Source organism: Chrysoperla carnea, chromosome 3 (assembly GCF_905475395.1).
Source record: "Chrysoperla carnea chromosome 3, inChrCarn1.1, whole genome shotgun sequence".
NCBI lineage: Eukaryota > Metazoa > Arthropoda > Insecta > Neuroptera > Chrysopidae > Chrysoperla > Chrysoperla carnea.
In genome coordinates this window covers 73011379-73037823 of record NC_058339.1, presented here as the reverse complement: position 1 = coordinate 73037823, position 26445 = coordinate 73011379, and the positions used below count along the sequence as shown (strand labels likewise).

The window sequence follows — 26445 nt, the reverse complement described above, 5'->3', positions numbered from 1 at the left end:
TAAAAACTAGAAATTTATTAATCACTATCTAACTAATAATTTTTTAAAATGTTTTTTTTTCTCTTTTAAATTTTCTTTTATATTTACCAGTTTTCTTTTCTTTTTTTTTAATGATTATGTATTGTGTGTGTGTTTGTTTTAACGAAAATTTACGAAAAAAAATGATTTAAGAAACGAAAAATGAAAATGATTTAATCGATTTTTTTTTATTGCTATTGTAATTTCACTAAATTATTTTATTAAATTTCCTTCGAAGTTGTCTCACTTTCCATATCCATTAAACAGTATAATCCATAACTTGTAACCCATATAAGCCAAGATCCAAAATTTGCAAATATACTTGGTTACACCCAAAACTGTTGCCTAAATAAATATAAAAATTACGACTGTATTCAACCAAAAAATAACCTCTCAAATTGTTCATAAATGGATTTGAGTGATATGTTGAAAATTGTGTGTTAAAAGATCAAAATATGATATTTTGTTATTTCTAAAGCGGAGCATACACGTTACGATATACTGGAGAGGTTTACCTGTTCAGGTCACATGTACAAGTAAATCGGTATAGCTGTGTAGGCGATCGGAGAAGAATCGAAATTCGATTATTACTACCTGCGCAGCCAAACAACCTGACCGCATGTATGAGTCCGTCCGGCAAACCTGTACACTTATAGGCATAGACAAACCCAGTATAATATGAATAAACTTATTGAAAACAACCGTACGCTAGCGACACTATTGAGGGTTACACTAATTAAAAATTTTGATGCTATAACTATGATTTGCGCCAAGTATCATCAGATCTTATTAACTTCAAAATAGTTCGTGTAGCTCTCAAGAGATGCGCTAGTGTCGCTCATTTCTAGTCCATAAATATGAATGAATCGTCTTATTAATGTTTGGCTATGGGTATAAGATTAGTTTTTGTTTCTTCGATTTTCGTTTTTTCTCGGCTGAGAAGAAATCTTCAGATTTACTGTAGCATGTGTGTGCTCTAGTCTGCATTGGTATACCGTAACGTGTATGCTCGGCTTTACATTTTCTCATTTCCATAATAATTTTTCATCACACTCTCTAGGGCTGAAATGATTAGATGCGTAATTTCGAAAATTTCCTTATTAAAAACATTTAAAAAAAATAAAATCATAGAAAATAAATAAAAATTTCAAATTATTTAAATTATTAATAATACTCTTTTTGTTTTAACTCTCTTGAATTCTTACATTATTTTTTAAATATATTAAATATAAATTAAAAAAATATAATCTTTTGGCTTCCTTCTTCCTATAATTTCGCAAACCGAACGGATTATTTCAATGATTCTTTTCTATATAAAATTCTTTTAGTACGCTTAAATTATGCGAAAATTCATTTGTTGTATCGATATCGCATATTTTTCTCAATAACTAGTTTAGTGAAATCACATTTGTTTGAATTTAAATGAGCTTTACGCGTAAAATTTGTACTTTTTTTTCTGTAATTTTTCACGCCGAAATTTTCATTATTGATCTAGACACCTATACGATTGAAAATAACGCGTAAATGTGAACAATGTCAATATGAAAACTTACAAAAAAAAAAATGAAACTTGTGTATATCGAATTTTGATCTCGATCTGAGTATCCCGAAATTTGGATATACAGTAGAATCTCGATAAGTTAAAGTCCAAGGGAAACACAAAATATTTTAAGTTATAGAGGTTTTAAGTTATCAAGTGTCTATGTTAGGTAAAGGTTAATATAGAGGTATGTACATGTTTCTATGTAGTTACTGAGGGCCTATACAGAGATTATTTATTTAAGTTATAGAGGTTGCGTATTTTAAGTTATAGAGGTTTTGGGCTCTGATGGGAAGGGAACATAGTATTTTTTGAAGTAACAGAGGTTTTTATGTTACCGAGGTTTAAGTTATCGAGATTCTACTGTATTAGCAAATTACCCACCATAAGAAGACACTTAAAATGCGAGGATAGTTTCAAGTATGATAAAAATATGCCTTCAAATCTCTGAATCGAAACTCTATCAAAATAAATTTTTTTTCTGTGCACCAACAAAGATTGGCTTATAATTCATAATTCCAACAGAATTTTGATTTAAAGACTTATTGGGTAGAAAAAATTACTTGAAGAAAGAATAAGTGTTAGAAACTCTGATTTTCTCAACGGATTGTCTTATTCGAAGTTATTCAGACTGACTAAATCTGAATTAGACAGTCCAAAAACGTTGAGAAATTCAGAATCCTTAAGAGCTTTTAAGAGTTTCTAAGACTTGTTCTGTCTTCAAATATTTTTTCCACCAGGGGAATTCTACAAATTATGACGTGTATAGCTCACTTTCAAATATTTTCTAATACTTTTTGTACAATTACAAACTTATGTTAACAATTTTAATTTATTTTAATTTATTGCTGTGATACTGATTGCTGGGATTTTTTGATATTATTTGGGTTAAAAAGTAATGGACATTTAGACCCAAATAAATAAAATTAACCCCTATTAAAATTATTTTCTTTTAATTGCGCATCAAATTAAAATTGTAAACATGGTTTGTTTATTTTTCTTTTAAATTTTAAATAATAAATTATGCCTTTTCAGATCAAACTAGAAACAAAACAGTGGCGAAATTTTTTTTGAGAATATATGCACAAAAAAAAAATTTCAAAATATCTTTATTATTTGTGTGATGTAGAAGATTTAGAAAATATTTTGTCTTGTGTGTTTTATTGTCAAATTTTTTTTTTTTTTTTTTGAACCACTGATTAAAAAATAACATAATTTATCATTTATTTGAGAAATAATCGGTTTATTTATTTTATTAAATTCTTTTTGAGGAAATTCTATGATAAAATTAATGCATTATAAATAAACATGCAGGCATAAAAGTATAATAACTAAATAGTTGGAAAATAATATAATAATTATCTTATTATTGGCGTTTTCTAAAATATACAAGGTGTTCTAAAATTGACTTCAGTACTCTTGGCTTCCTAAATAAATATAAAAGCGAACGAAAAAGATATTTACCAAACTTCGATTTGAGGCCTAATTTCCGAGATAATTAACCAAATCAATTAATAAATTTATCCAATAACAGAGCTCTTCGAAATATAAGAATAACTTTATCGCTGCATTTAATTATCATTTAACTACCCCACTTTTTCAATTGGATAAATTTATTAATTGATTTGGTTAATTATCTCGGAAATCAGAGCTCGGGTCGAAATTTGGTAAAGAACTTTCTCGTTTGTCTTTATAAGCTTATTTAGGAAGTCAAAAGTTCTGTAGTCAATTATATAACCCCCTGTATATAATTATACTAGTCATTGGTTAAATGACGTCAAGAATCGACGCCATACTGAAGAATCGTTCCGATGAGTCTGTTTTGTTCCGATGAATCATTTGTTCCGCTGAGTCTGTTTCAAAACATATTATTTTCGGATCATAGATTTCAAAAATTCAATAAAATAAATAAGACTGACTAAATGCTCCATTTCGTACAACTTTTGTTTTTAGATTGTTTTCCTTGTAAAATATAACTAAATACTTTTCTTTCTTTTAATTTAAAGCAGACACATAATAAAAATGAAAAAAAAAAAAAAAATGTATTTATATAATGAAAATGGATTGTAAAATTTGTAAAATGATTTTCAATATTTTTCTTGTTTTAATTTAAAAATTAAATCTTATTTTCTAATATAGTAAAATTTAAAAAATTTATTGGTTTCCTACCTAACCTAACGAATTCTTTAATCAATTAATTAATTCATAATAATATAATTTTTTGTTTGTTTTTAAATCATGACTTTAGAAATTCATTCACTTATTCAAACTGATTCAAGAAAATTTGTTTTTATTGCCAATTTATTTATTTTGTTTTGTTTCATCATCATTTAAGTATTTTTTTATAGAAAAATTAAAGAAAACTGTTGAATGCTAAGGCTAAAGATTTTTTCAGAATATTTTATTATTGTCAAGGTCATTTCTAACAATTTTCATATTTAAATATCCTCAACGGATAATAATAGATTCATTAATTTTATACTTTTCGAACAATTAAAAATTTTCCGGACTTCCCCGATAAATTTTCGTAAGGGAAAAAATGTTTAATTTATCCTTGACAACATCTCTCAAATTTTTGTTCTTAATAAAATAATTACGCACCAAAGTTCCTCATAAATTACAGGTTATTCAAAAATTCAACATCTCGTTGAAAAAAAATTTGGAGCGCTCTATATTTAATAGCAAATTTTTGTTTTCTCCTTGCCTCCGACTCTTACTTTTAGAAATTTATCGTTATAATTAATCGAAAAATGATCTCAAGTCTGCTAGTCGCGGTAATATTTTGTCTCTTATAGCTCATCTCCTGTCTCCTGAATAAGTATGGATATCCTATCTTGTAGACCACAAGCACATGTTCAAATTTTTCGGGTGACATGATCCACCAGAAATCATTTTGAAAAAAATGATCTTATATGTGAAAATAATTTTTAGCACCATGACGTCCGTTTTGCGAGATACAGGTGAGAATATTAATGCCACGCCCCTTGGTGTCTCTCCCCTGTACCTTCAAATATGTACGGCGTTGCTGGATACTAACTCTGCATACCGAAGTTACCGAATTTAGTTCTGTACGGCTTTTATGCAATTCGCTTAAATGATGCCGTGGTACTTATTCGTAAAAATGATGCCGTGGTACTTAAACTAACTTTTACATATAGGAGCATCTTTTTCAACTTGATTCTTGGTCATTTCACCCGAAGAATTTCAGCATGGGCTTCTGATCTAACGTTTTTCTAGATACATAAGCTAAAGATTTTAGAGACCCCCTAAAGCGATCTGATTTTTGGAAACTAGTGATATGTAGAAATTTCAATCTTTAAGAATACCCAACAAAAATCATTTAATTTAGAAAATCTTTAATGTAGTGATTGAAATAAATACCACGATACTCGAAATAATATTTCAGTTCGAATACTGTGGTATTTTATTTTAATAACCACGTCTCAACTCGAAGTCATCAAAATTCATCCTTTGGAGTTCTCATTTATTATCTTTGATAATTTTTATAACACTTTTCGAATTTAAACAGGGGGCGGGCCCAACGAATTATTTTTTATGAAATTACCTGCCTTTTCTATAATTACGGCAAATATTCTCTGATTGTCTTTGAAATATCTTAATTAGAAATTATTTTATTCGAAAAACCCAAATAATGAGATTTTGTAATTAAAATTAATACAGAATATATACATTTCGAGATATCAATGATAAATTGAGTCTTCAGAAATCATTTTCCCTGATCGATACATAAATTCCCTAATATTTTCCCAGAATCTTGAAATTCCTTGACATTTTCAGATCGATTTTAATTTACCATCAGTTATGAACCTAAATTGACTTTGAAATGATTCAAATTTAATTTTTCATGAAAATGCATTCCCGTAAAATTTTTTTGGCGCTCCTAATTTTCTTAACTTTGATGAGATAATTACACAGAATGAGAGGAGAGGTTTTAAAAAAAATGACTTATAAAAAAATTAAACATCAAATTATTGAGGAAAAATACTCAAAACAAAAAGAAAAATACTTAAAATGATGATGCGTTCGAATTTTTTTTTGTTTTTTTTTTTTTGATATTACATAATTACAAATACAAATTAAGTACCAATTATAAATTGATTAGGTTCAGGCCAAACTGTGTAAAAATCGTACCTGCGATACAATAAATTTTAATAACTTCTCTTTCAAAGAAACTGGAAATTTCTTAACTAAGTATTAAGCTTAAAATTTAAATAAGATGATAATTTGGTTATCAGATCATCGAATTGAATTGACAATCCTGACCAAAACCAGAAATACTGTTAGTAAAATTTGATGCAATTGAATCAGGTATTCAGAATTAAATTATATTTTCCCTGATTTACACCAAAATTCCTTAAGATTTTCATGTTTTGCAGATCAATCACAGCCTGTACACAATGAAAAAATTTCCAGGTCTGAAAGAAACTATAAACACAGAATTTTCGTATTTAAACGATTTTTTTTGGCACGACCTTAAAAACAACAGTTTCTCAAAATTTGCAGTCATTCTAAAATGTCTTCAAATAATAGTGGCCTACCCTAGACCCATTTCAAATATAATTAATACTTAATTATCTCTAAAAAAATGTGTTTTTTGTTTGTTTTTTATTTATTAATAATATATTTATTATTTTATATATCATACCTAACATATTTTAAAAAGAAAAATTTGTTAAATCCCAATAAATAATTATCATTTATTATCAATTTATTTTCATATCATTCATTATCAAAAAATCTATAATTTGTCATCGAATTTAAAATATGGATGTTTAGTGAGTCACTAGATCGCAATCTTGAAAGAAAGCGCATCTGCTGCTTCAAAAGAAGGCAAAACAGCTCGATCACCATAAATACCTTGCAAGTTGCAAGACATTGCATAAGAAGTATAATAAGCCCCAATGTATGGATTTGGGATCCGGATTAAAACGCCTTTTTCATGAAATTATATTTTTGGAGGTTGTTGAAATGATATCTACCGATTTCTTTGAAATTTGATGGGAATCTTTCTCATAAATCTCTCTATAGTCTGAACAAAGGATTTAAAAGTTTTAAATATTTAAAAAAAATTCGAAAAGGTCAAAAAAGGGGTAAACTGAATTTTTTTATTTTGGAGGATCAGACGTTAACATCTTTATAAATTAAAAATTTTTCAAATTTTTTTGTTTCGGATCATTACAAGAGCTGGAATCATGTCAATCAGGGTGTCATGCTTTTTTTGTAGCCCCTACTTTAACGGCCTGTAATTCGAAGAATTTTTAATTTTCTGTAACGTGTTTGTAAGACCTCAAGGAACATTCAGCCAACTTAACCTAGTCATAGGGGAGCATAGGTCCCCACCGAGGGGCATATGTAGCCCAAAATTTTGTCACTTATTCCGAAATTGTGCCATTTTTGACCAGCAATTCCACTTTTTGTTACTAAAACGAAAACTAAGTATTTATCGTCCAAACTGTACTCTAAAAGGTATTTTCGAACGCTGATTACGAATCCGATTTTCCCTCCTAGAGCACAATTTGGACGATAAGTACTTAGTTTGCCGTTTTTGTGCCAAAAAGTAGAATTTCCGACAAAAAATGTCTAAATTTTCGGAATACGTTACAGAATTCAAGTAATCTGACATTAGATTCGTATTCAGCGACCAAAATTACAATTTTCATTTTGTATTTTTAAAATGCCAATAAATATATGAAAAAATGGCTACAAAAATGTTTTTTTCATTTTCTTATAATCCTAGTTTGAAAAGTGCCTTCCAAATGAGGCTTCTAGACCAGAATACCCCCTCCTTAAACTCGTAATCCATTGACTCTTTTCATTTTTCAGTACACACTAAGCACCCAAATTGAATTTTGATCCAATAAAAAATTGGACATGTCAACATTATACACACAGAAAAGTGTATCGCCAAATAAATGTAAAAAATAAATAAATAGAGATAAAGGTAAAGAGATAAAGATAAGTAATTTTTGTTTGATGATTGATGATAATAAATAATAATTTAATAAATTGGGCACCTACATAACCTAATTTCACATATTATTTGATATGCTAATTGGCATATTACAATAAGGGCATTCTTTTTGTAATGGTGCACATTGATTACATAATACATAATGATTACATGGTACTAATGTTACACTACGATTATGTTCCTCACAAACCATACATTTTGTAGCTGTTTCAAAATATAATGCTTTATCAACTTCCTCCAAATCACTACGTAATTGTGTTTGTAATGATTTTAATGCACTTAATGATAGATTACGTAATTCTTGTGTTGAATTTGTTACCCCACCACTGCCGGCTGCACCACTTACATTACCGTTACCGCCACGTAATGCTTGTATATATGGTGATGTTGTCTGTTGTAAGCGATCTAGTTCCAATTGTATACTTTTTAATTTTGTTAAAGCTTCATCACGTTGTGCTTCAGCGATTGATGCTTTACGCTTAGCTTCTTCGGTTTCCCGTTGCCATGCTTCGCACGCGGTACGTGCTTGTGTTACACGCTCTTCCCATATTTGTGATTGGGCCCGGCATGTGACTAGTTCCTCGCGTAAACGATTATTTGTATCGAGATTTGTTGTTAGTGATGGACTTATTGAAAAACTATTATTGTGATGATGGTTACGTGATGATCCCGGTGACATATTGGTACTGAAGTCAAATAAACCAGAGAAACTACTTATTTTCGATGAGTTGAATGTTTCAATGAAACTGGTTTGTAAATGTTGTAATGGTGATGCTGTTGATGGTGAAAATGCACGACTTGAACGTGGGATGTTAACGGGTGCGGAACCACCTAATAAACCGGAGCTGGCTAAACCAACGGATATTGAATTTGATATTGTTGGTGATGATGTATCGAGATCGTTATCTAAACTAGCTGATAAATTTAATGCTTCGTCTAAATGTAAATCGTCTAGGGCGTTACCTGAAGACAAAATTATGAAATTGAATTTTTACAACTCTTGGGCGAAGCATATTGGTTTTCTTTTAATTTAAAAAAAATTTCTTAAAAGGGGCGAATTTTATACAGGATGTTTTTTTAAAGTTGATATATGCTTGAAACTCGAAAAATAAGATAAATATGCTTCTAGCAAAAATGTTGGGTATATAGGCGCACATCTTACGAAGGCATTAAAACTTGATCTAGATTTCGGGATCAATGAAAAGCTCACTCTACTCCATAACTGATAATCGATAGATTAAAACTTTAAATTAGAACCATAATCCAATAAAATGCATCATAAAAAGTGTTTTGAGGAATTTAAACCGAATTCCAGTAATCTGTAAATCGGTTTATAATACCTTATTTGGTTCTAAATGCTTGTAATTCGAGTTTGCGCATTCCCAGGAAGTGTGCATAGTTTTTAGGAGCCAAACAGTTGTGAAATTTTTGCTCTTTTTTTCAGTTTTGTGCGCATAAGAGGCCTCAAACCTGATATTTATGAAAAAATGTGCAACTGAGGAGGATTTAGAAAAAAGTCGATTTGAATTGATGTCAACTTAAGTCCTTTAAAAGGACCTAATTCGAAAATTGGGTAGTATGGAAAATCGCAAAATATAAGTAAGCAATTAAATGAGAAATTTTCGCGGTTTCTAACTCTTTAATATTCAATAGAATGATATTTTATGTCGGACGTACCGTTATCGAACTACAAGCAAACTGAAAAAAAGGACAAAAATTTCGTAGTTATTTGGCTCTCAAAAGTTGTGCACACCTTTTGGAATTGCGCAAACTCGGATTACATGCATTTAGAACTAAATGAAGGTACTAAAACGATTTCCTACTTGCTGGAAATTAATTATTCGAAAATTTTTTATTTGATTGGCCTATTATTGATTAAAAAGGTAACATTTTTTCGCAAACTGTACGGTTTGCGAAAAAATGTTTCGAAACGAACTAATAATAATATAATGTTTGCCAGTTATGAAACAAAGTGAGGTTTTAACTAAACCTGAAACCTTTAAAAGAAACTAACATATTTTGTTTGAAGCATTTTCCTCGATTAAACTTATTTTTCGAGTTTCATGTATATGTCAAGTTAAATAAAACACACTGTATATTGTTGAATGTGGGTTGATTATTTTTACGAGTGAAAACAGTGTGGCAAGCATATTTCTCTAAATGTATGAAAAAAATCTTCAAATAAAAGTTGTTTGTTTTTTGGTATTTTTCTATTTTGTCAACCAGGCTTTCATTTTTCTTCGGAGGATTGTTTTTAGATAGAAAATAGTAATTACAAGTTGGTTGGGTTGAGTTTGTCGACTATAGAGGAGTTGGTTGGGTTCTGAACTTTTTAGCCTTTGCGTTCAAAAATAGGACACTGTTATAGAAATTTTGTGCGGTCTATTTTACCTAAATCTCTTTTTCAAAATAAAATACGAGAAAATAAATTTAACAATTCTTTAAAATAACTTACCAACAACCGATTCAACGGTATCAGATGCACCAAAATATGGTATTTGTCCCAATGAACTATTCAAATGTGAATATGTAACACACAAGCCTTGTTTACGTTGTTCACGCTCTAAATTTGATAATGTTGGATCACTCTCCAATGCTAACATTTGTTTACTAAGTTCAGTTCGATAATCTATTGTGTTGCTACCAAAACCGTGTGGTCCACCAGTCACATTATTCGTACCAGAGTTACCAGTATTGTTACCACCAACAGATGATGAAAATCCTGATTGATTATTACCAATATTATTTTGATGTTGTGATGATGGTTTACTTAATTGTGCACCAGGTGCTTTACTGTGTGAACTATTTGAACCTATACTGCTTGTTGACGCTGATTCTGATACCTCACCACTTCCGTTCTGAAATAAAATTAAGTCAAATTGAAAATTTAAAAACAATTAGCTGTGGTGTAATTAAAAATTTTACGGCTCAGAGCGAAATAAAATGAGCAGAGTTAATGTCAATTTTTGTTGATCCGTTAGATTTCCGATCAGTTTTAAGATTATATAATTGAGTTTCTAGATAGAGGAGTGTTAATTATTGAAATAATCAAAAAGTAGACCACATGCTAACCAGGCTAACTTCAAAAAGTGTCCCTCTTGAAACGGTTTACTATGCCGAGCAAAGACATTTGCAGCCAAGCAAACATATTTAATCATATACGGCGATGGATGTTTATTTCTGTCTTTCGTTGCACTTGCAATTAATTCCTTTTTGTTTTGGTTAGCTTTTTTTGATTTGTAATTTGTTAAATATAGTTAATTTTATGATCGATAAAGTGTCCAAAATATTGTGTGGGACGCCATTGGTTCGCCATCTCTTCTCTAGACTTTATAAATTAAAAATATTTTAAATTCCTTCACAAAATTAATTTATAAAACACCTTTCAGAATTTCGTAAACCTTGATAATTAATTTCGATTAAAATAATTCATATCATATTTTGGCCGTTATCAAGCTGTACATAATATTTAGACGTTGTGTGTATACACATACTCAACTTTATGTTAGTTTAGATTATATTGGCTGCCCACGAAGGATACACTTAAGCTATAGAGCCCATTATGTTAACTTTTCAACAAATCGATGAGAAAGATTCATTTTTAAATTTTTTTTAATTCTTTGATTAATATTAGTTTTTTAAAGCATTCATAAAAACTGTAAAAAGAAATACACAAAACTGTCTTTTTTTATATTTTATATAGAAATTTGCATATTATGTGCCCTTTAATTAAAAAATATATCGCTTCACAATCGATTGAAAAATTACTTTTGATAAATTAAATACACTTAGATTAAGGTTTGATCTGAATTTGATTTATGATTTGTTGAAGGTTTTCATGTAATTATTAATCATTAAAAATTTTTAGTTTAACATATTGTCAGCAGTAAATGTTGAATGAACGCATATATTTTCGAAAATGTTGCTTCACCTTCAATAGATTAAAAATTAAAAAACTTCTACTTTCACAAATTCAATCTCATAGATTACGTTAAAAATTTTTTTTAAATCGTCTGCCGAAGAGTTCTGTAAATATCTTAATTAAAAAGATTCACGAAAATTTTCGTCTGCCAAGACGGACAAAATCAAAAGACGATTATTTATTATTTTTAGTAATTAAATAATTAATTACACAAATCCGGTTACTAGTGATGTTAAATAAATAATTGACAGATTAAATTTTGAGTGCACTGTCCGATCAACCTCAACACAATATTTTAATTTTATCAAATTCTTAAAAAAAACAAAAAAAAAAAAAAAACGTGAATTTACGATCAAACTACCTGAATTAAATAAAATATTTTAAACTTTAAAAAAATAATAATAACAAACTTACAGAACTATCACTGCTTTTGTCCTTCTTATCACCAAGTAATTGTTGTTGGAGGCTACTTTGATTTGTTGATTGTGGTAATGCAGAATTCAATAAATCAGCTAAGTTTGTACCAGCATCCAAGGGGGCAGCAGCATCTCGTGCGACATTCATCTCCTCTGCAAGCACCGCTGTTGTTGGTGTTGATAGGCGATACATTAGTTTTGTTAGTTGGTTGGATAGGAATTTTTATTTATTTTTTTATTTTATTGTGGTGGATTCCACAGAAAAAAGGTTAATGATTTTTTATGTATAGTCAAAATTGATTATAACGATAAATTGATAGGGTCCTGACATATACAATTCCGGATACAACAACAAATTGTTTATAACAACCAACCATCATTTAAATTATAACGACACAGAAATTAAATACCATTTCAAAAATAATTAAAGTTCAATGGTTCTGAACTAGGACATTTGCCACGCTTTTTTTTTATATGAAAACTGAATATGATTGTTAGAGAGAAATATTTTTCCAATTTTATTTAGAGAGGAATATGATACCAATTTCGATTGGTTAACAGGTCGATGTAGATCTGTTGATACCATATGAACAGGTAAGTTAATATATAGAACTTCACCGATCTGTTAACCAATCAAAATTAATATCAGGAGAAAGATAACTTAATTACGAAAATAATGGAATGGGCTTGCTTGAAAAAAAACCGTTGATGGAAAAAATTGATTAAAATCAATTTAATTAAAAATAACCATGAACATTTTTCGATAGAAAAACTAAGATAGACAACTAAGAAGGTTTTTTTAAAAATTCATCAAAAATATGTCTCATCTATATGAGTGATGATCGACCTTATACCGTCTCTTAGATCGAATCTATCGAATATAATGACCATAACTATGGGTCCTTTTAATGTCGTTATAATCAGTTTTGACTGTATAAAGTATGCATCAAAATACTTTTAAATTTAAATTAATTAAAATAAATTAATAAATAATTATGAATGATATGTTATTGTTTTTTTTGTTTAATTCAATTTTAAAACTTAATGCAAATGTTTCAATCATTTAGTTTCCCTTTTTTTTAATCGAGTCATTCATTTTAGGGTCTTTCTCCAAGAAGTCGAAGGTCAAAATCAGAAATATTTTATAATTGTTATGTTTAGAAAGCGATTTAACTATTGAAAATAAGCCCTTTTTTCATTGTATCTGGGCGCTAAAGTTAAGAACAACTTTAAAATTGTAGTAACTTTCTATAATTAATTTTAATATTATGACTTCATAGTTTTAAAGTGTAGAAACCTCCGAGGTTTCGTTTCGTGCTAAAATAGTTTATTTCTATTTGTATTCGATTAGACCAAGTACCCAAGAATATGTAATGTCTAAAACAAATAAGAAATCTCTGGAAACATCAATTCAACAAAATCTCACAGGCTTACACTTTAAAAATTTGAAGTTGAAAATATTTAATTTAATTATATTTGTATAAATGAATGCGTGACATTTGGAGCACTTTGTATAAATAGAAAATTGCATCCGAGATAACTCTTCGTTGATTATAATATTTAATTTTAAGAAATTCTTAATAAGTTTAATATTTTCCAAACACATTTATGTTAATCATTCAAAAATAAGCAATTTGAAAGATTTTAGAAATTTTCAAGAATATTAAACTCAAAATCTACAAGAAATGATCAGCAAAAATTAAGTAATTTTTTAAAAATACAACTTTATATTCGAGTTAGATCAATTATTACACTTCCTTATAGAAATCTTTTCGAAAACGTAAGAAATATAATAAGTTTTAAACGTAAGAAATAAAATAAGTTTAACACTAAAAAATGTTATTTTTTTCAAAATTAAGCATTTGTTTAAAATATACAGATAAAATGATTTAATTTACTTTCGACCTTTTTGAATATATTTGAAAGTATCATAAAACTTTTATGATAGTTTTTATTTTCTTGGAAAAGATTATTTTTAAGCTTTTCAAATTTTAATAACTACCTGAATGCAAATAAAAAGTAAATCATTTTGTATTTTTAATTAGAGAAACAGAGATTGCTTGAGATTTGTACCTTTTTAAATATTTAAATTATTCTATTAGAGCAGATAAAACATATGTCTAGTCAAAATTGATTGTTAATAATTCTCATAACAGACAAATCAAATAGAAAGATCAGTTTATTTCTAACAAGGTAAAATAGATCAAGTGTGTGTAGCATACCCATAATAAAAGGCCTTCGTTATATAACAATTTATATCTATACTGTCATAGTGTGCGATGAGTTGTTATACCATGTATATATGAAATATACATAGTATTATAAGTTTAGTCCCAAGTTTGTAACGCCTAAAAATATTGATGCTACAAAAAAAAAATTGGTATAGGTGTTCCTAAAATCACCTAATTAATCCATTTCCGGTTGTCCGTCCGTCTGTGGTCACGATTACTCAAAAACGAAAAGAGATATCAAGCTGAAATTTTTACAGCGTGTTTAGGACGTAAAAAGTGAGGTCAAGTTCGTAAATGAGCAACATGGGTCAATTGGGTCATGGGTCCGTAGTACCCATCTTGTAAACGGTTAGAGACAGAATAAAAGTTTAAATGTAAAAAATGTTCCTTACCAAAAAATAAACAACTTTCGTTTGAAACATTTTTTTGTTAACATCACTGTTTACCCACGAGGGCGTTTATTAGGTACAAATTTTATAGTATGTATTAATATCAAAGTGAGTATCTTTTGTTATTTACGTGACGTCAAAAAAACAAACTAGTGCGCATCAACACTTGCGCATTATATGAGAATATCAGTTAAATATGTCAGATATGTATGTATGTGAAATGTGACAGAGTTATCAACACTGCCTATACATGGTATTTCAACAATTAACTCAGTCAATTGTTTGTTTTCACTTGTTTAAATTGAAATTTAATTAAGTTTATTTCGAGTTAGAGACGATCAATCGACTTCAAGTTTTTATGGTAATTGTACTATATTATCCGTAATAAGTATTAAAAAAATTTAGTATTTTGTGGCACAATGTCCATATAATTGAGGTATTACAATAAAAAAATGACCAAAAGCTTGAAATTAAAAGTACATTTCCGATTTTTAAGGGACCGGACACAAACTGTTCGTATGAGGATGTAGAAAAAAGTCAGGTTGATCAGAAAGTGTGGTTTTTAATTTACGCGCTTGAGCGCTCTTACAAGTTCGTAATAATCAATCGTGCTGAAAAATCTTGAAATAGAAAAAAAAAGATTGGGTTTTTATTTTTTGACATTTTTCCTAAACCTCACCGTTTCCAAAATACTCGTTATTTCGATAAAAATTTGATACTGATAAAGTTAACGATTATTGTGTGGTTTTTATGAAATATTTGATTCAAAACCAATTGGATCTTATATTTTGGATACTTCTAAATAATTTTTGTTATGACTTTTTTTCATCTAAACTCCCCGTTTTCGAAACGTCGACGTTCTATACTTATTTTAGGCTAAAATATCAACAAGTTTGACGATTAGCGAAAGGTTCCTTTCCAAATATTTGATTAGAAAACCAATTGTTTTTATATTTCAGAGAGTCTTTATTGAGTACTACTATCGATACTTTTTTCATATTTCTATATCGCACGATTTTAAATTATAAAGGGAGGGGAGGTTTTATCCAATGATATGCTACTTATTAAAATTGATAAAAGGTAAAGTTACAGGGATTTTAAGAATTTTAAAATTTTATTTTTGTTACACAGACAGTAAGAACATAAAAATCTATGTTCCTAGATCCCAAGATACATTTTACTATTTCGCTGATAATTCTTGGTGTGTCACCAACGCCGTATTTTCATTGGCTATAAAGAATGGACATTTACGAATGAATTGTAATGTACGCTTCTAGTCTTTTATTTGTATGTTCATGATTTTTTGTTATCAATGATAAAAGAACTTGTACGATAGATATAAATCTACTAAAGAAAAGAGATAGTTATATTACCGGATAATATACTCTTCAGTTCTCTCTCACTCTCAAATTTTACAGTTAATTTTTAAAGGACTATGCTTAATATTTAAAATTTTGTAAATCGAATTACATCTATTATATGAATTACTAGAATTACATCTACTAATATGAAATTTTTACTTCTTTGGTGAGTAAAACTATAGACATAGAGAGTGGACCGAGTTCCTTATCCAGCTGGAAAGTAAATACGGGTAGAAAGATCTGAGAGACACATAGTGATCTTTAGGCAAGTAATTGTCTTTTGTCTATGATAGGTTTTGGCCACCCTGTCGTTTTCTCCATTCCCCATGGGTAAGAGTTAATTCCGCAGTGAATATTCAAAGGGGGTATCGGTAATTATCGGTTAAACTGATCGATACGATTAATGCATTTTCATCGGCTGAATGCAGTAAAATGTTTTACAATGATTTTATTTGGCAACCCTTATTTCTGAAGCTACAAAACTTTTATATCACGCCTAAATAAACGTTATACAACTTTTGTTTCTTCGTTTTATTGTAGTTTAATAATAACATTATAAATGTTTTCCAATTTTTCAATTAAGCGCAAAACAATTCCAAAAACGTCAGTTTACCTTAGAGTTGCCATTAAGTCACTCTTGAATTCTTTAAATTCTAAACGATTGAAACCTTTTGTTTCGGACATTGCCGAAAATTACTTAAATTATTTAATATACATAATAATTTTGACGCATACTTTTTGAAATATTTATTTCGAAAAAGAACAAAATTTGAAAAAGAAATGGAAAATGAGATCTTAAAAAAATAATACAATAATCAAAAATTCAAAAACTAATTAAAGAGCAAAATCAGCTCGACTGAATCTAATAAGAACTTTTAAAACTACAGATCTATTAGGAACAAAAATTTAAAAAAATTCTAATTTAAATCCAAGTTTTGCAAAATACAATTTTTAATACATGCAAAAATAACAATAAAAATTTTTCAGGGAAACACTTTTCTTATTCAAATAATTTACTTCAAATAAAAATTATTGCGCAGGCATATTGTACAATTTAATAACTTTCCAAAACACTTATTTTTGCATTTTCGCAAATTCAGTGGAAAATTATATTTAAAAATACCATTAACGGCTACAATTTGAGACTCGAACGGATTTCCTGTGATTCGTACAAGCCGAGAAAATGAATGGAGAAAACGTGATAAAATCGTGTTTTCTCGTAAATTTTCTATCGGATTTGGCATGAGCTAGTCTCTTTTTTTTTTTTTGAATTAAATTCTATAGCCCTGGAACCCGTGACAGTAAAACTGCACTTACACGGATTTCAAAATTTCGCATATGAATCAATACCAGGGTTTCTTTTTTTTTTTACTGATGTCTCAGATATTTTAAAATAGACAAAATTTGTAATAAAATGATCTCTTACAAATTAATTCCCATGAAAGTGTAAAATACTTGTAATTATTAAAAATATAAAAAATATTTTTGCCAGGATAAACCCTGGCACACCTAGTTCATATCTGGAAAGTTCTAGTTCTAGAAATCCGTGTAAGTGCAATTTTATTGTTACGGACTTCCCTTATACCACTATGCTATAAAAACACAAACACAAGCTATAAAAATAAAAAATGGACAACATTTTTGATTATTGTATAGATGGGTTTAAATTGAGTAGGATGCAGGCCAGTGTATATACAATAAACTCACGCTCAACATGGGCAAATGCGCAGAATACACCACGTGGACAATATCCAGCCTGTTGTACATCATTACATTTAGTGCTTTTATATATTTCTGGATGAAATTGTTGTTCGGTACGTGTATGACAATATGCACATTGATCACCAGCATCACAACCACTTGGTTCACCCCATTCTTCACCATGTTTTACACTTGGACATGGTGTTGATCTGAACACATTCATCGAAGTTTAATAATATTATATCACGAACAAAAACAGAACAAAATGTACAAATATTTTACTTAACAAATAAACCTAGCGTCTCGTGTGCTATTAGTCAGTCATTTTAAAACGTCTACAAATTTAACAGACTGTGTCTAACAAAATACCAACAGACAGGAACTTATCATCCAAGGGATCCAAAAATTTTTTAACTATCAAGCTATATTCATTGAGAATGATATGTACTCTCTGTCTCATGAAAAATTTAGTGTTTTACCATTCTAAGTGATATAGCTATAACATTATATGTGAATTACATGTACTGTTATAGTACTATCAGTTAGAATGGTTCAACTTTTCCGCGTATTTTGACTTGAGATACATTCAAAATCGGTCATAATATTGAAGGGACCAACAAATTTTATCATTAGGGGCCATTCATTAATTACGCGAGGATACCGAAGAGGAGGAGGTAAAAAAATTCTCTACATGCTCTTATCTTGGAAGAATTTTCTTCAAATATAACTAAAAACACTCTCCATTAAATGACCTTCCAAACATAAAAATCAGTTGGTGCGTTTAGGAGCTACGGATGTCACATACAGAAAGACACAAATAACGATCAAACTTATAACACCCTTTCTTTTTGGTTCGGTGGTTAAAAAAATATTTTACATTCATCGGTCGTTCGGTATATTTGCTTATAATTCCAATGAATATTGGTCACTTTAGCCGATATGTCGCTAAAATCGATACATTCATATATGTGTCTGTAGATAATTGAATAACATAAAAATGATTAGGTCCGACACTCAATGAAGCTTAGTGTGATGTCCAAAATGTTCTGATTTTAATATCATTCTCAATGAATTCAATTTTAAGCTTGTCACGTATTAAAAACTTTTCAGGCCACCTAAAAGAGAAATTATCGCCTATGAAAATATAACCTCTCAAAATTCTAATCGTCCTGAAATTACGGTAAAATGTTACGTCTGACCATAACCTAAAATATTTATTTTAAACAAAGGGTTTTTCATTTTCGATGTTATTTTAAAATTTCTCGATATTTTGGAATTTTGTACTAGAATGTCATTTATTATTAACAAGTGACATCATCTTGGTTGGCAAGCGCGCCTTTTTGATGATTTGATAATTCAGGACAACAAAGATACTTCAACTATCTAGAAAATAGAAATACAATAAAAGAATCTTAAAACTGGCCAGAAATGTAACAAATCAACAAAAAATCGATATTAATTGCCCTCCTTTGTATATCGTAATGGCTTGGTGAAAACACTGACGTCATCAAACTACACTTTAAAATGTTTTTGCTTGATATTGCGTAGAAAACGTCATTAAGGAAGAATTAATTGCGAATCCCAATAATAACGAAGTCAAAATTATTGGACGGCACATCTATGGCCTCATTAACTATTTCTTTAGAAAAAATGACACGTTGATACATATAAAGATTCATCACGCTACGAAAAATTATTCGATTACCAGATTATGTCAAAATACCAGACATTCTAAAGCAAAAACCCTGAAATGACAGTACATTCAAAAATAACGTCGAAACTGTAGCACCCATACATTTAAAATATGAATAATTCCTTTAATTATGATTGGATATAGATTAAGTAGAGTGCAAAAATAGAAAAAATGAGCCATTATAATTAATCAAACTTTAGTTTCCCTCTTATTAATTAAAATCAGAGATGCTTAATATTACGAAATTTTAAAAAAAGTATCGCATTTCGAAAATTATAATTTTACTCCAATATTAAAATTTATGAATTTCACGTAGTTATTTCATTTTCAAAAAGAAAATGTATGTCGAATCGTTGAAATTAACGTCTCGCATTCAGCGTGGGCCATTTTAGTCTTTATGGCTAAGAGCTCGTTTTGTAGTTAAAAATATGTCATCGAAAGAAAACACCCTAGCTACAGAAAAATGCTTTAGCCAAAAGTTGTCAAGGACAAAAGAGTACATTCGCTGCGTCCATGACTTTGACCTTTCTAATTCTAAGGTTATTTGAACTTCAAATGATTTTGAAAATTTATCTGGAGTTAAAAATTATTAACACAGAATGATCTTTCTTGGTCCTTGATAACCTTTGTCTAAAATATTTTTCTAAAGCTAAGTCGCATTTCCTACGAAGTTGCCTTAAGTCGCATTTCCTCCGAAAGCTAACAATTTTTGAAAAAGTTTTTTATGAGGATCAACTTTCTAATTTGTGTTATTCTATCTCTTACTTTTAAGATATAAATTGACTATTAAAGCAACCCGGAGAACTAGGTACAATCTGATGTCAGAACATGATGCCCCTTATAAAAACTCTGCAAGTTTTGTTTAAATTATTTTTTGCTTGGTTAACTACAAAGCGAGCTATTAGCCATTAGAGATTAAAATTATCCACCCTGTATGTCATTAGTGTTTAAATATGACTTTCGACATTTTGCCAACGTGGTTCGATTCAAATAAAGTGCAATAAACAGTGTTTAATTCACCAAGTTAAGTGTTTAATTCAATATAGAAAGTCACTATTGTGATATCATTATAATTTGATTTTTATAATACTTTTGATAAAGTAACAAATAGAAAAAATTACACAGATTTACCCGGAAAATAGGAGCAAAAATTCGGGTAAATGTGGTAACACGCCTAAAAATACAACTTAAAAACTAAATTAACATTCTGAAGAAAATCTTAGCGAGGTATAAGTATACAAAAAAAAATTAAAACGAGATTAAACTCGAATATTTCCGATGAATAAATGTATCCTAAAACCGTTTTTTTCACTTAAAAATTTTGGACGAACAGATTATTATTATTTTTTAAAACAATTGAATCGCGAACATTTTTCACAAATGTTCGTAAAATATTTTTGAATAATTTTTGGTATCCATTGAAAAATTTTAAAAAATTTGTACCTATATTTAAATTTTCGTGGACTCCGTCGTTTATCTTTACTATTATGATATTGTGGGCACGCATATCCTTGACGGCATAACCTAGGAGGTCGTTTGCATGCCTCAGTTTTATAATTTGCAAGTACATAATTCGTATCTAAAAACAAACAAGTTTTTTTTTTTGAAAAATAAAAAGTATTGTTTTTGTTTGGTAAAGACTCTCACAGATCCAATTGAAATATTTGTGATTGCATAAAATGACATGATGGAAGTAAGCTCCGGAATATTCCATGGAAGATCTAAATTATCAAAATTTTGGATAACATTTCGACTACTTAATTATTTCCACACTTTTAGCCTAGTCAACATAAGTTCAAGTTGGTGAAATATAGAGATAATGGGCGTAAAATACGTGCGATAGCTTGAATTCGGAATGATGTCTAGAAAAATGTGACGAAAACGTTTTTTAGCACATACAAAATTGCAAAAGTTATAAACAATTAAAGATGAAAATAAAAGGTATTTCGTTATTTCGCCAACATTTCATAAAACATTAATATTTAAGAAATTTAAAAAAAAAAAAAAAAAAAAAAAAAATTTTTAAAAGCGAGGAATGTCCAATAAAATAAAAAATAATTTAATTTTGCTCTACCACGCGCAAATTTTATCCAATTTGGATCAATCAAAGATATAATCCCACTAATTTTGGATCATTCTTTTCAAATATTACGTCAAATTTAACGTATCTTCAATAAATTTCGAAAAAACAGTATTGTGATTTGCATATTTGATATAAGGGCTAATATAAACGAATAACTACCATGAAAAATGAATAATCTGACCCAAAATTAGTGGGTTTCAAAAAATTAAACTCGTTTAAATACGATAAAATTTGACCAAAATATCCAAAAAGAAGATTTTTTTAAACTTTATGTCATAAAAATATAAAAAAATTAATTTTGCTCTACCACAAGCAAATTTTATCCAATTTGGATCAAGCAAGCATGTAATCCCACTAATTTGAACGGCTCTATGAACCCAAAAAATTTTACGCCAATTATTCAAACATTTTTTTATTTTAGTTTACAATGAAGACGAAAATTCGAGAAAGTTTAATTAATTAACAATTACCTAACTTGTTGAAAAATTAGAGAAATTTGATCTACTTTCAGCGGCATATATTAAAATTATAAATAATGGAGTTAGACTTTCAAGAGTGGGAGATTTTTATTGGAATTTTCCTGTTCTTTAAGAATATTTTCTTAGAATTGTCAAAGAGTTATAAAACAAATTTAAATTAACCCTTTTAAGGGATGTATTATTAAAATGGAACTATGAATCTTTTCAACGATTTAATAATTGATTATTAGACAACAAATATTTCGCATTAGCCTGTGAGATCCTTTAATAAAATGTTATGAATTATAAAATGATAAAATTGAAGATATTTTAAGGAATACTAACCCTGCCATTTTGGATCTTCATTCATTAAATTACGTTCTTTATCTAATGCATTTGGTCCATTTGCAGAACTACCCTCAGCTTCGGCATTCTCTAATGCTTGTATTTCTTTTAAATCATAGACGGGTGGTCGTAAATCATGACTGCCGTGTGCGAATGCACAATGTAAACCATTTTTAGCGCAATAGCCACGTGAATCTGTATCGTGAACACACATACATGTTTTATAATATCTTAAGTGATATCGACGTTCAGTGTCACCGGCAGTGCGATGTAAAAATTGACACCTGTAAAACAAATTCATATTATTAGTATCACATATTTACTATTAATATTTAAGGTAGCTGTCTTGCTACAATATTGTTAAAAAGTTTTAGTATATATGCGCGGTAAGAGTATATGAGCTTGTAGTGAGCTATAATTTTAGTCTAATGAAGTACTAGCGAAAGGTTCATACACACAATACTCACTGTGTGTTCAGTTGTTTACATAACTCTACTATAGTTGTTTCTGTTCAACTATAAAATAGCTTAACTTTGCGTTATTATATCTCAAAAATCAATAGGTCGATCAGAACAAATACGTCAATAAAAAGTTAGTTTTTCTTTATAGAATTAAAAAACTTTGCAAAAGTTTCGACGTAGAAAGACATGATTATTAACTACTACGTCATTATATTTTACTAACTTCGCCTTACGGAGTCTGCTTTATGAAATTCGAGTTACAGAGTATAAATATGTACTATCAACACCTCGCATTCGCATTCTTGTCTTTGCAGTAGTCATGTATTGCAGATGTTCAAGAGAATAGAAGTGCTTACCTTAATCACCAGGCACGCGAGGATGAGAAGTCTCTTTAAAGAAATCTCGTTTAACTCTTAGGTCAAATTCTGAGGTGAATTCCCCCGAGTTGGAGGAAACTGGAAACAATACACCTCTAACATCAGATGCTTCATCTAAACTCTTAAGAACGTCGCAAGACCGATCAACAGATAAAGTCTTAACTTCAAAAAGGCACTCAAGTTTAAAGCTAAAGATGAAGCGCACAAAGAAGGCGGATAAAAAGCAATGATTGAACAAGCAACTGCAATGAGCGGTAAAGCTCCAAGCGGCCCATTCACAGGAACAAGGTAAGGCAGAAAGGAAAACAACACCATCTGTTAACAGGCACAAAAACGGTGCAGTGCGGCTGGTCATGTCTTTACTGTGATCGCGAGGTTTTTTTTTTCATATTATCATTCGCGGTGGAAATGCTCCGTGAGACCATTACATAGCCTCGGCAGCTACACGGCCTTCGTTCTCCATTTTGAGAGCTTCGCCTCGAGAATAAACGATTCGATACAATAGCTACGTTCACTGTTTCCAGTGACTGTCTCATAGAGGAAGAATCAACAAGAACTGCCGAGAGCGTCAGACTGTGATGCGGTGGAAGATGTTAAACACAAAAAGTGTCTGTTTTTTTCACAGCGAAAAGGGAGTAGCATTCTGAGATCGAAAATGAGTTTTACGCATTTAGATGGGTAACACATTTTCATGAAAATTTTTATGTGCATCTCGCAAAAAGTGAGAATTGAAAGTACCTCTGTGTCACAAAAATCGCACGGATTTACATTTTAATATATACTAAAATGTAGCATTTTTTGTGACACAGAGATACTTAAAGCACTATAACTTTAAATAAGAGTCAAAAATATGCTTGAGCATAATTAATTTCAATTTTCTACCATTTATATTCCAGATTTCCCTAAAATTTTCAAAAATTTAATAACTTTTTAAAAAATAATTTTAACATTTTTTTTAACAAGAGCAAATTTTTATATATTTCATCTAATAGCAAACAAAACAAAAAAAAACATATTTTAAAATTTTTTACATAATAAGTATAAAAAAAAAAAACAATTGAGTATTATATTTAAATGCATAATAACAAAAGATGTATACAATCATAGATGTTTGATGTTTGAATGAAAGAAATGAATATCGTATTTTGGCGCCTCTTACTTGTTACTACTATTTTGTTTGGATAAATGTCAACCATGATTGTATATACTTTAGGTATTAGGTAGGTACTGATTAAATATTTTTAATAAATTTATGAATAATAATTATGAAATAACATGCAAATTTAATAAATTTATCAAATCAATTCAATATTTATAGCAAATAAGATAAAAAATGTATAATGACACTATGTAAATAATAAAATGTAAACACTTACTCGTCTCCATCCGGACAAAGACCTGTAGTTTCATCATATTTAGTGCAATAATTATCGGCACTATAATTAAAGGATCCATCTCTTTTTCTAACAGGTCTTCGACGTCGTTGATTCATAAAATGCCAATGAAAACATGTGAAAGGTCTGTGTTGTGTACATTTATGTTGTAGAAATTGTGAGCATTGTTCGACACGAAATTCTTTTAAATAGCTACAAAAATTATAAAAATAACGTACGATTATCTAACACAAATTGATTAATCTATTAATATAAATGAATTTTAATTATATAACATAGTTATACACAATTCACTGTTTACACTTACGAGTAATGATTCGGTTTTTCTGTTTGAGCTGTCAACAAAGCTTTTGCTTCCGACGGCATTTTGCTTATAACTATTGCGCATATAAATGAACGCAGGGCACGCTTTGTTGATAGCCAATAAAAATAATGCAAATTGCATCACATGACCATCGCTCTAAAAACTAATGACCAAGGTCAATTCTGTTTTGGTGCGATATGCAATGCATTCACGATTCACATATAGTATTCTGTTACATTTTATAATATTTACTAATTTTTTTTATATTATTATTATTATTATTAATAAATAAATTATTGCATTTTAATTCGCGTGATAAGAACTGATAAAGGTTTCTTATTTATTACTAATTATATATACTTTGATTTGATTTATATTATTATACACATACAGATTTTTAAACATATAAATTTATTTTAACGAATTTATTTTTTGAATTTTTAAAATTTATTTTACCTTTCTATTTACTACGCATTAATAATTATTAAATTTTATTACTCATGTATTAATTAAAGGGGGTATTCTAAAATTATTATGTAAGGGGTGGTAAGAATAATAAACAAATAAAGAACAGCGCGCATTTGTTTTGAAACAAAATAAAAGCGAGGGAAATTCACTTTAGAATAAAACTTTAGAAAAATTATTTGCATGTTGAGCACTTGTTGGGACCTAATATGTTGCATTTGCTCAAAGGCACAAGTTTCTTGAGATTATTTAGGAATATTTTACCAAATTTATTAAACAAAAAAATATTAAAAAGTTAACTTAAGAAATAATAGTCTTTGGAAATTTCCTTGTTTCTAAATATTCTTATATTTTAAGTAAATTAGAAACATTTTAGAAACTAAGATAATAGTTCGGTACAAAACAGAGATATAATGCCAGAGGTAGAAAATTTACCAAACTATTATAAATAATTCTCATTTATTAAATATTATAGGCAATGTTGTTACATAGATGGAAATTATTGTGCATAACTTTAAATAAAGAATATTCAAAATTTTGATAAATAGTAAGTAAACTAGTGGTCTAAATATGAATTACTGACGAAGCGGTTCAATTATTGTTTTAATTAGTACAAATTATTATCGCCAGTTGGCAGGTTGTAACTCTCAGGAATCAATAAGGGATAGAGTGCATGTAACGAATATAGTGAAATGCCGACAGATCATTATATTAATAAAACTTCAATAATTTTTGAACTTCCACCGTAATCTTGCGATTACGATTGATAGTTTTTAGCCAGTTGCCCAGAAGGAGCTGACACCTATGAAACTCGAATTTGCATTTCTGGTTTAATCTGATGAGAATACTTTAGTTTAATGTCACCCCATATATTTTGTGGCACTTTTATATTCGTCCTACACATAAAATTTTATAGGTGTCACATAAAAAAGTTTGGCTCTTAAATTTCATCAAAATACACTCATAGGCAAAATTAACCGCTCACTCCTTCATTTGCTCATTTGCCAATTTTTTAAGTGATTTTTGATAGGCTGTAACTTTATTAATACTAATCGCATCGAGAAGAAATGTTTTTAAGCTTAAAATGTCTAGTTTTGAAATCTTTGAAGGAAAATATTAAAAAGGAAATTCTTGGCCTAACCAATACTGCAGGCGTCAGTTAGCCTAATTCTTTGGCTTGAGTCTGGTATATTTTTCCTTCTGTGCGACCTTTTAGATATCAGCTATTGAATGAAAAGTAACCTATTTTTCACATAGGGCGTTTAGTCAACTTCAATCAATTTGGTATCAACTTC

The 26445-nt window shown here is 29.1% G+C and overlaps 1 protein-coding gene and 1 long non-coding RNA gene across 2 annotated transcripts; both read right to left on the bottom strand.

The window, feature by feature from the left end:
* Positions 1-6846: 6846 nt before the first annotated feature.
* LOC123296794 lies at positions 6847-7224 on the bottom strand. The gene is made up of 2 exons (XR_006535200.1): positions 7013-7224; positions 6847-6891 (listed from the first exon to the last, which is right to left on the bottom strand). It is a non-coding gene; the product is annotated as an uncharacterized LOC123296794 (long non-coding RNA).
* A 33-nt stretch (positions 7225-7257) lies between these two features.
* LOC123296786 (putative E3 ubiquitin-protein ligase UNKL) lies at positions 7258-24770 on the bottom strand. The gene is made up of 8 exons (XM_044878438.1): positions 24689-24770; positions 24364-24573; positions 22150-22433; positions 20707-20842; positions 17577-17779; positions 11887-12053; positions 10006-10408; positions 7258-8513 (listed from the first exon to the last, which is right to left on the bottom strand). The coding sequence occupies exons 1-8, from the start codon at positions 24745-24747 to the stop codon at positions 7609-7611; spliced, it is 2367 nt and encodes a 788-aa protein (XP_044734373.1). The 5' UTR covers positions 24748-24770; the 3' UTR covers positions 7258-7608.
* Positions 24771-26445: the final 1675 nt, after the last annotated feature.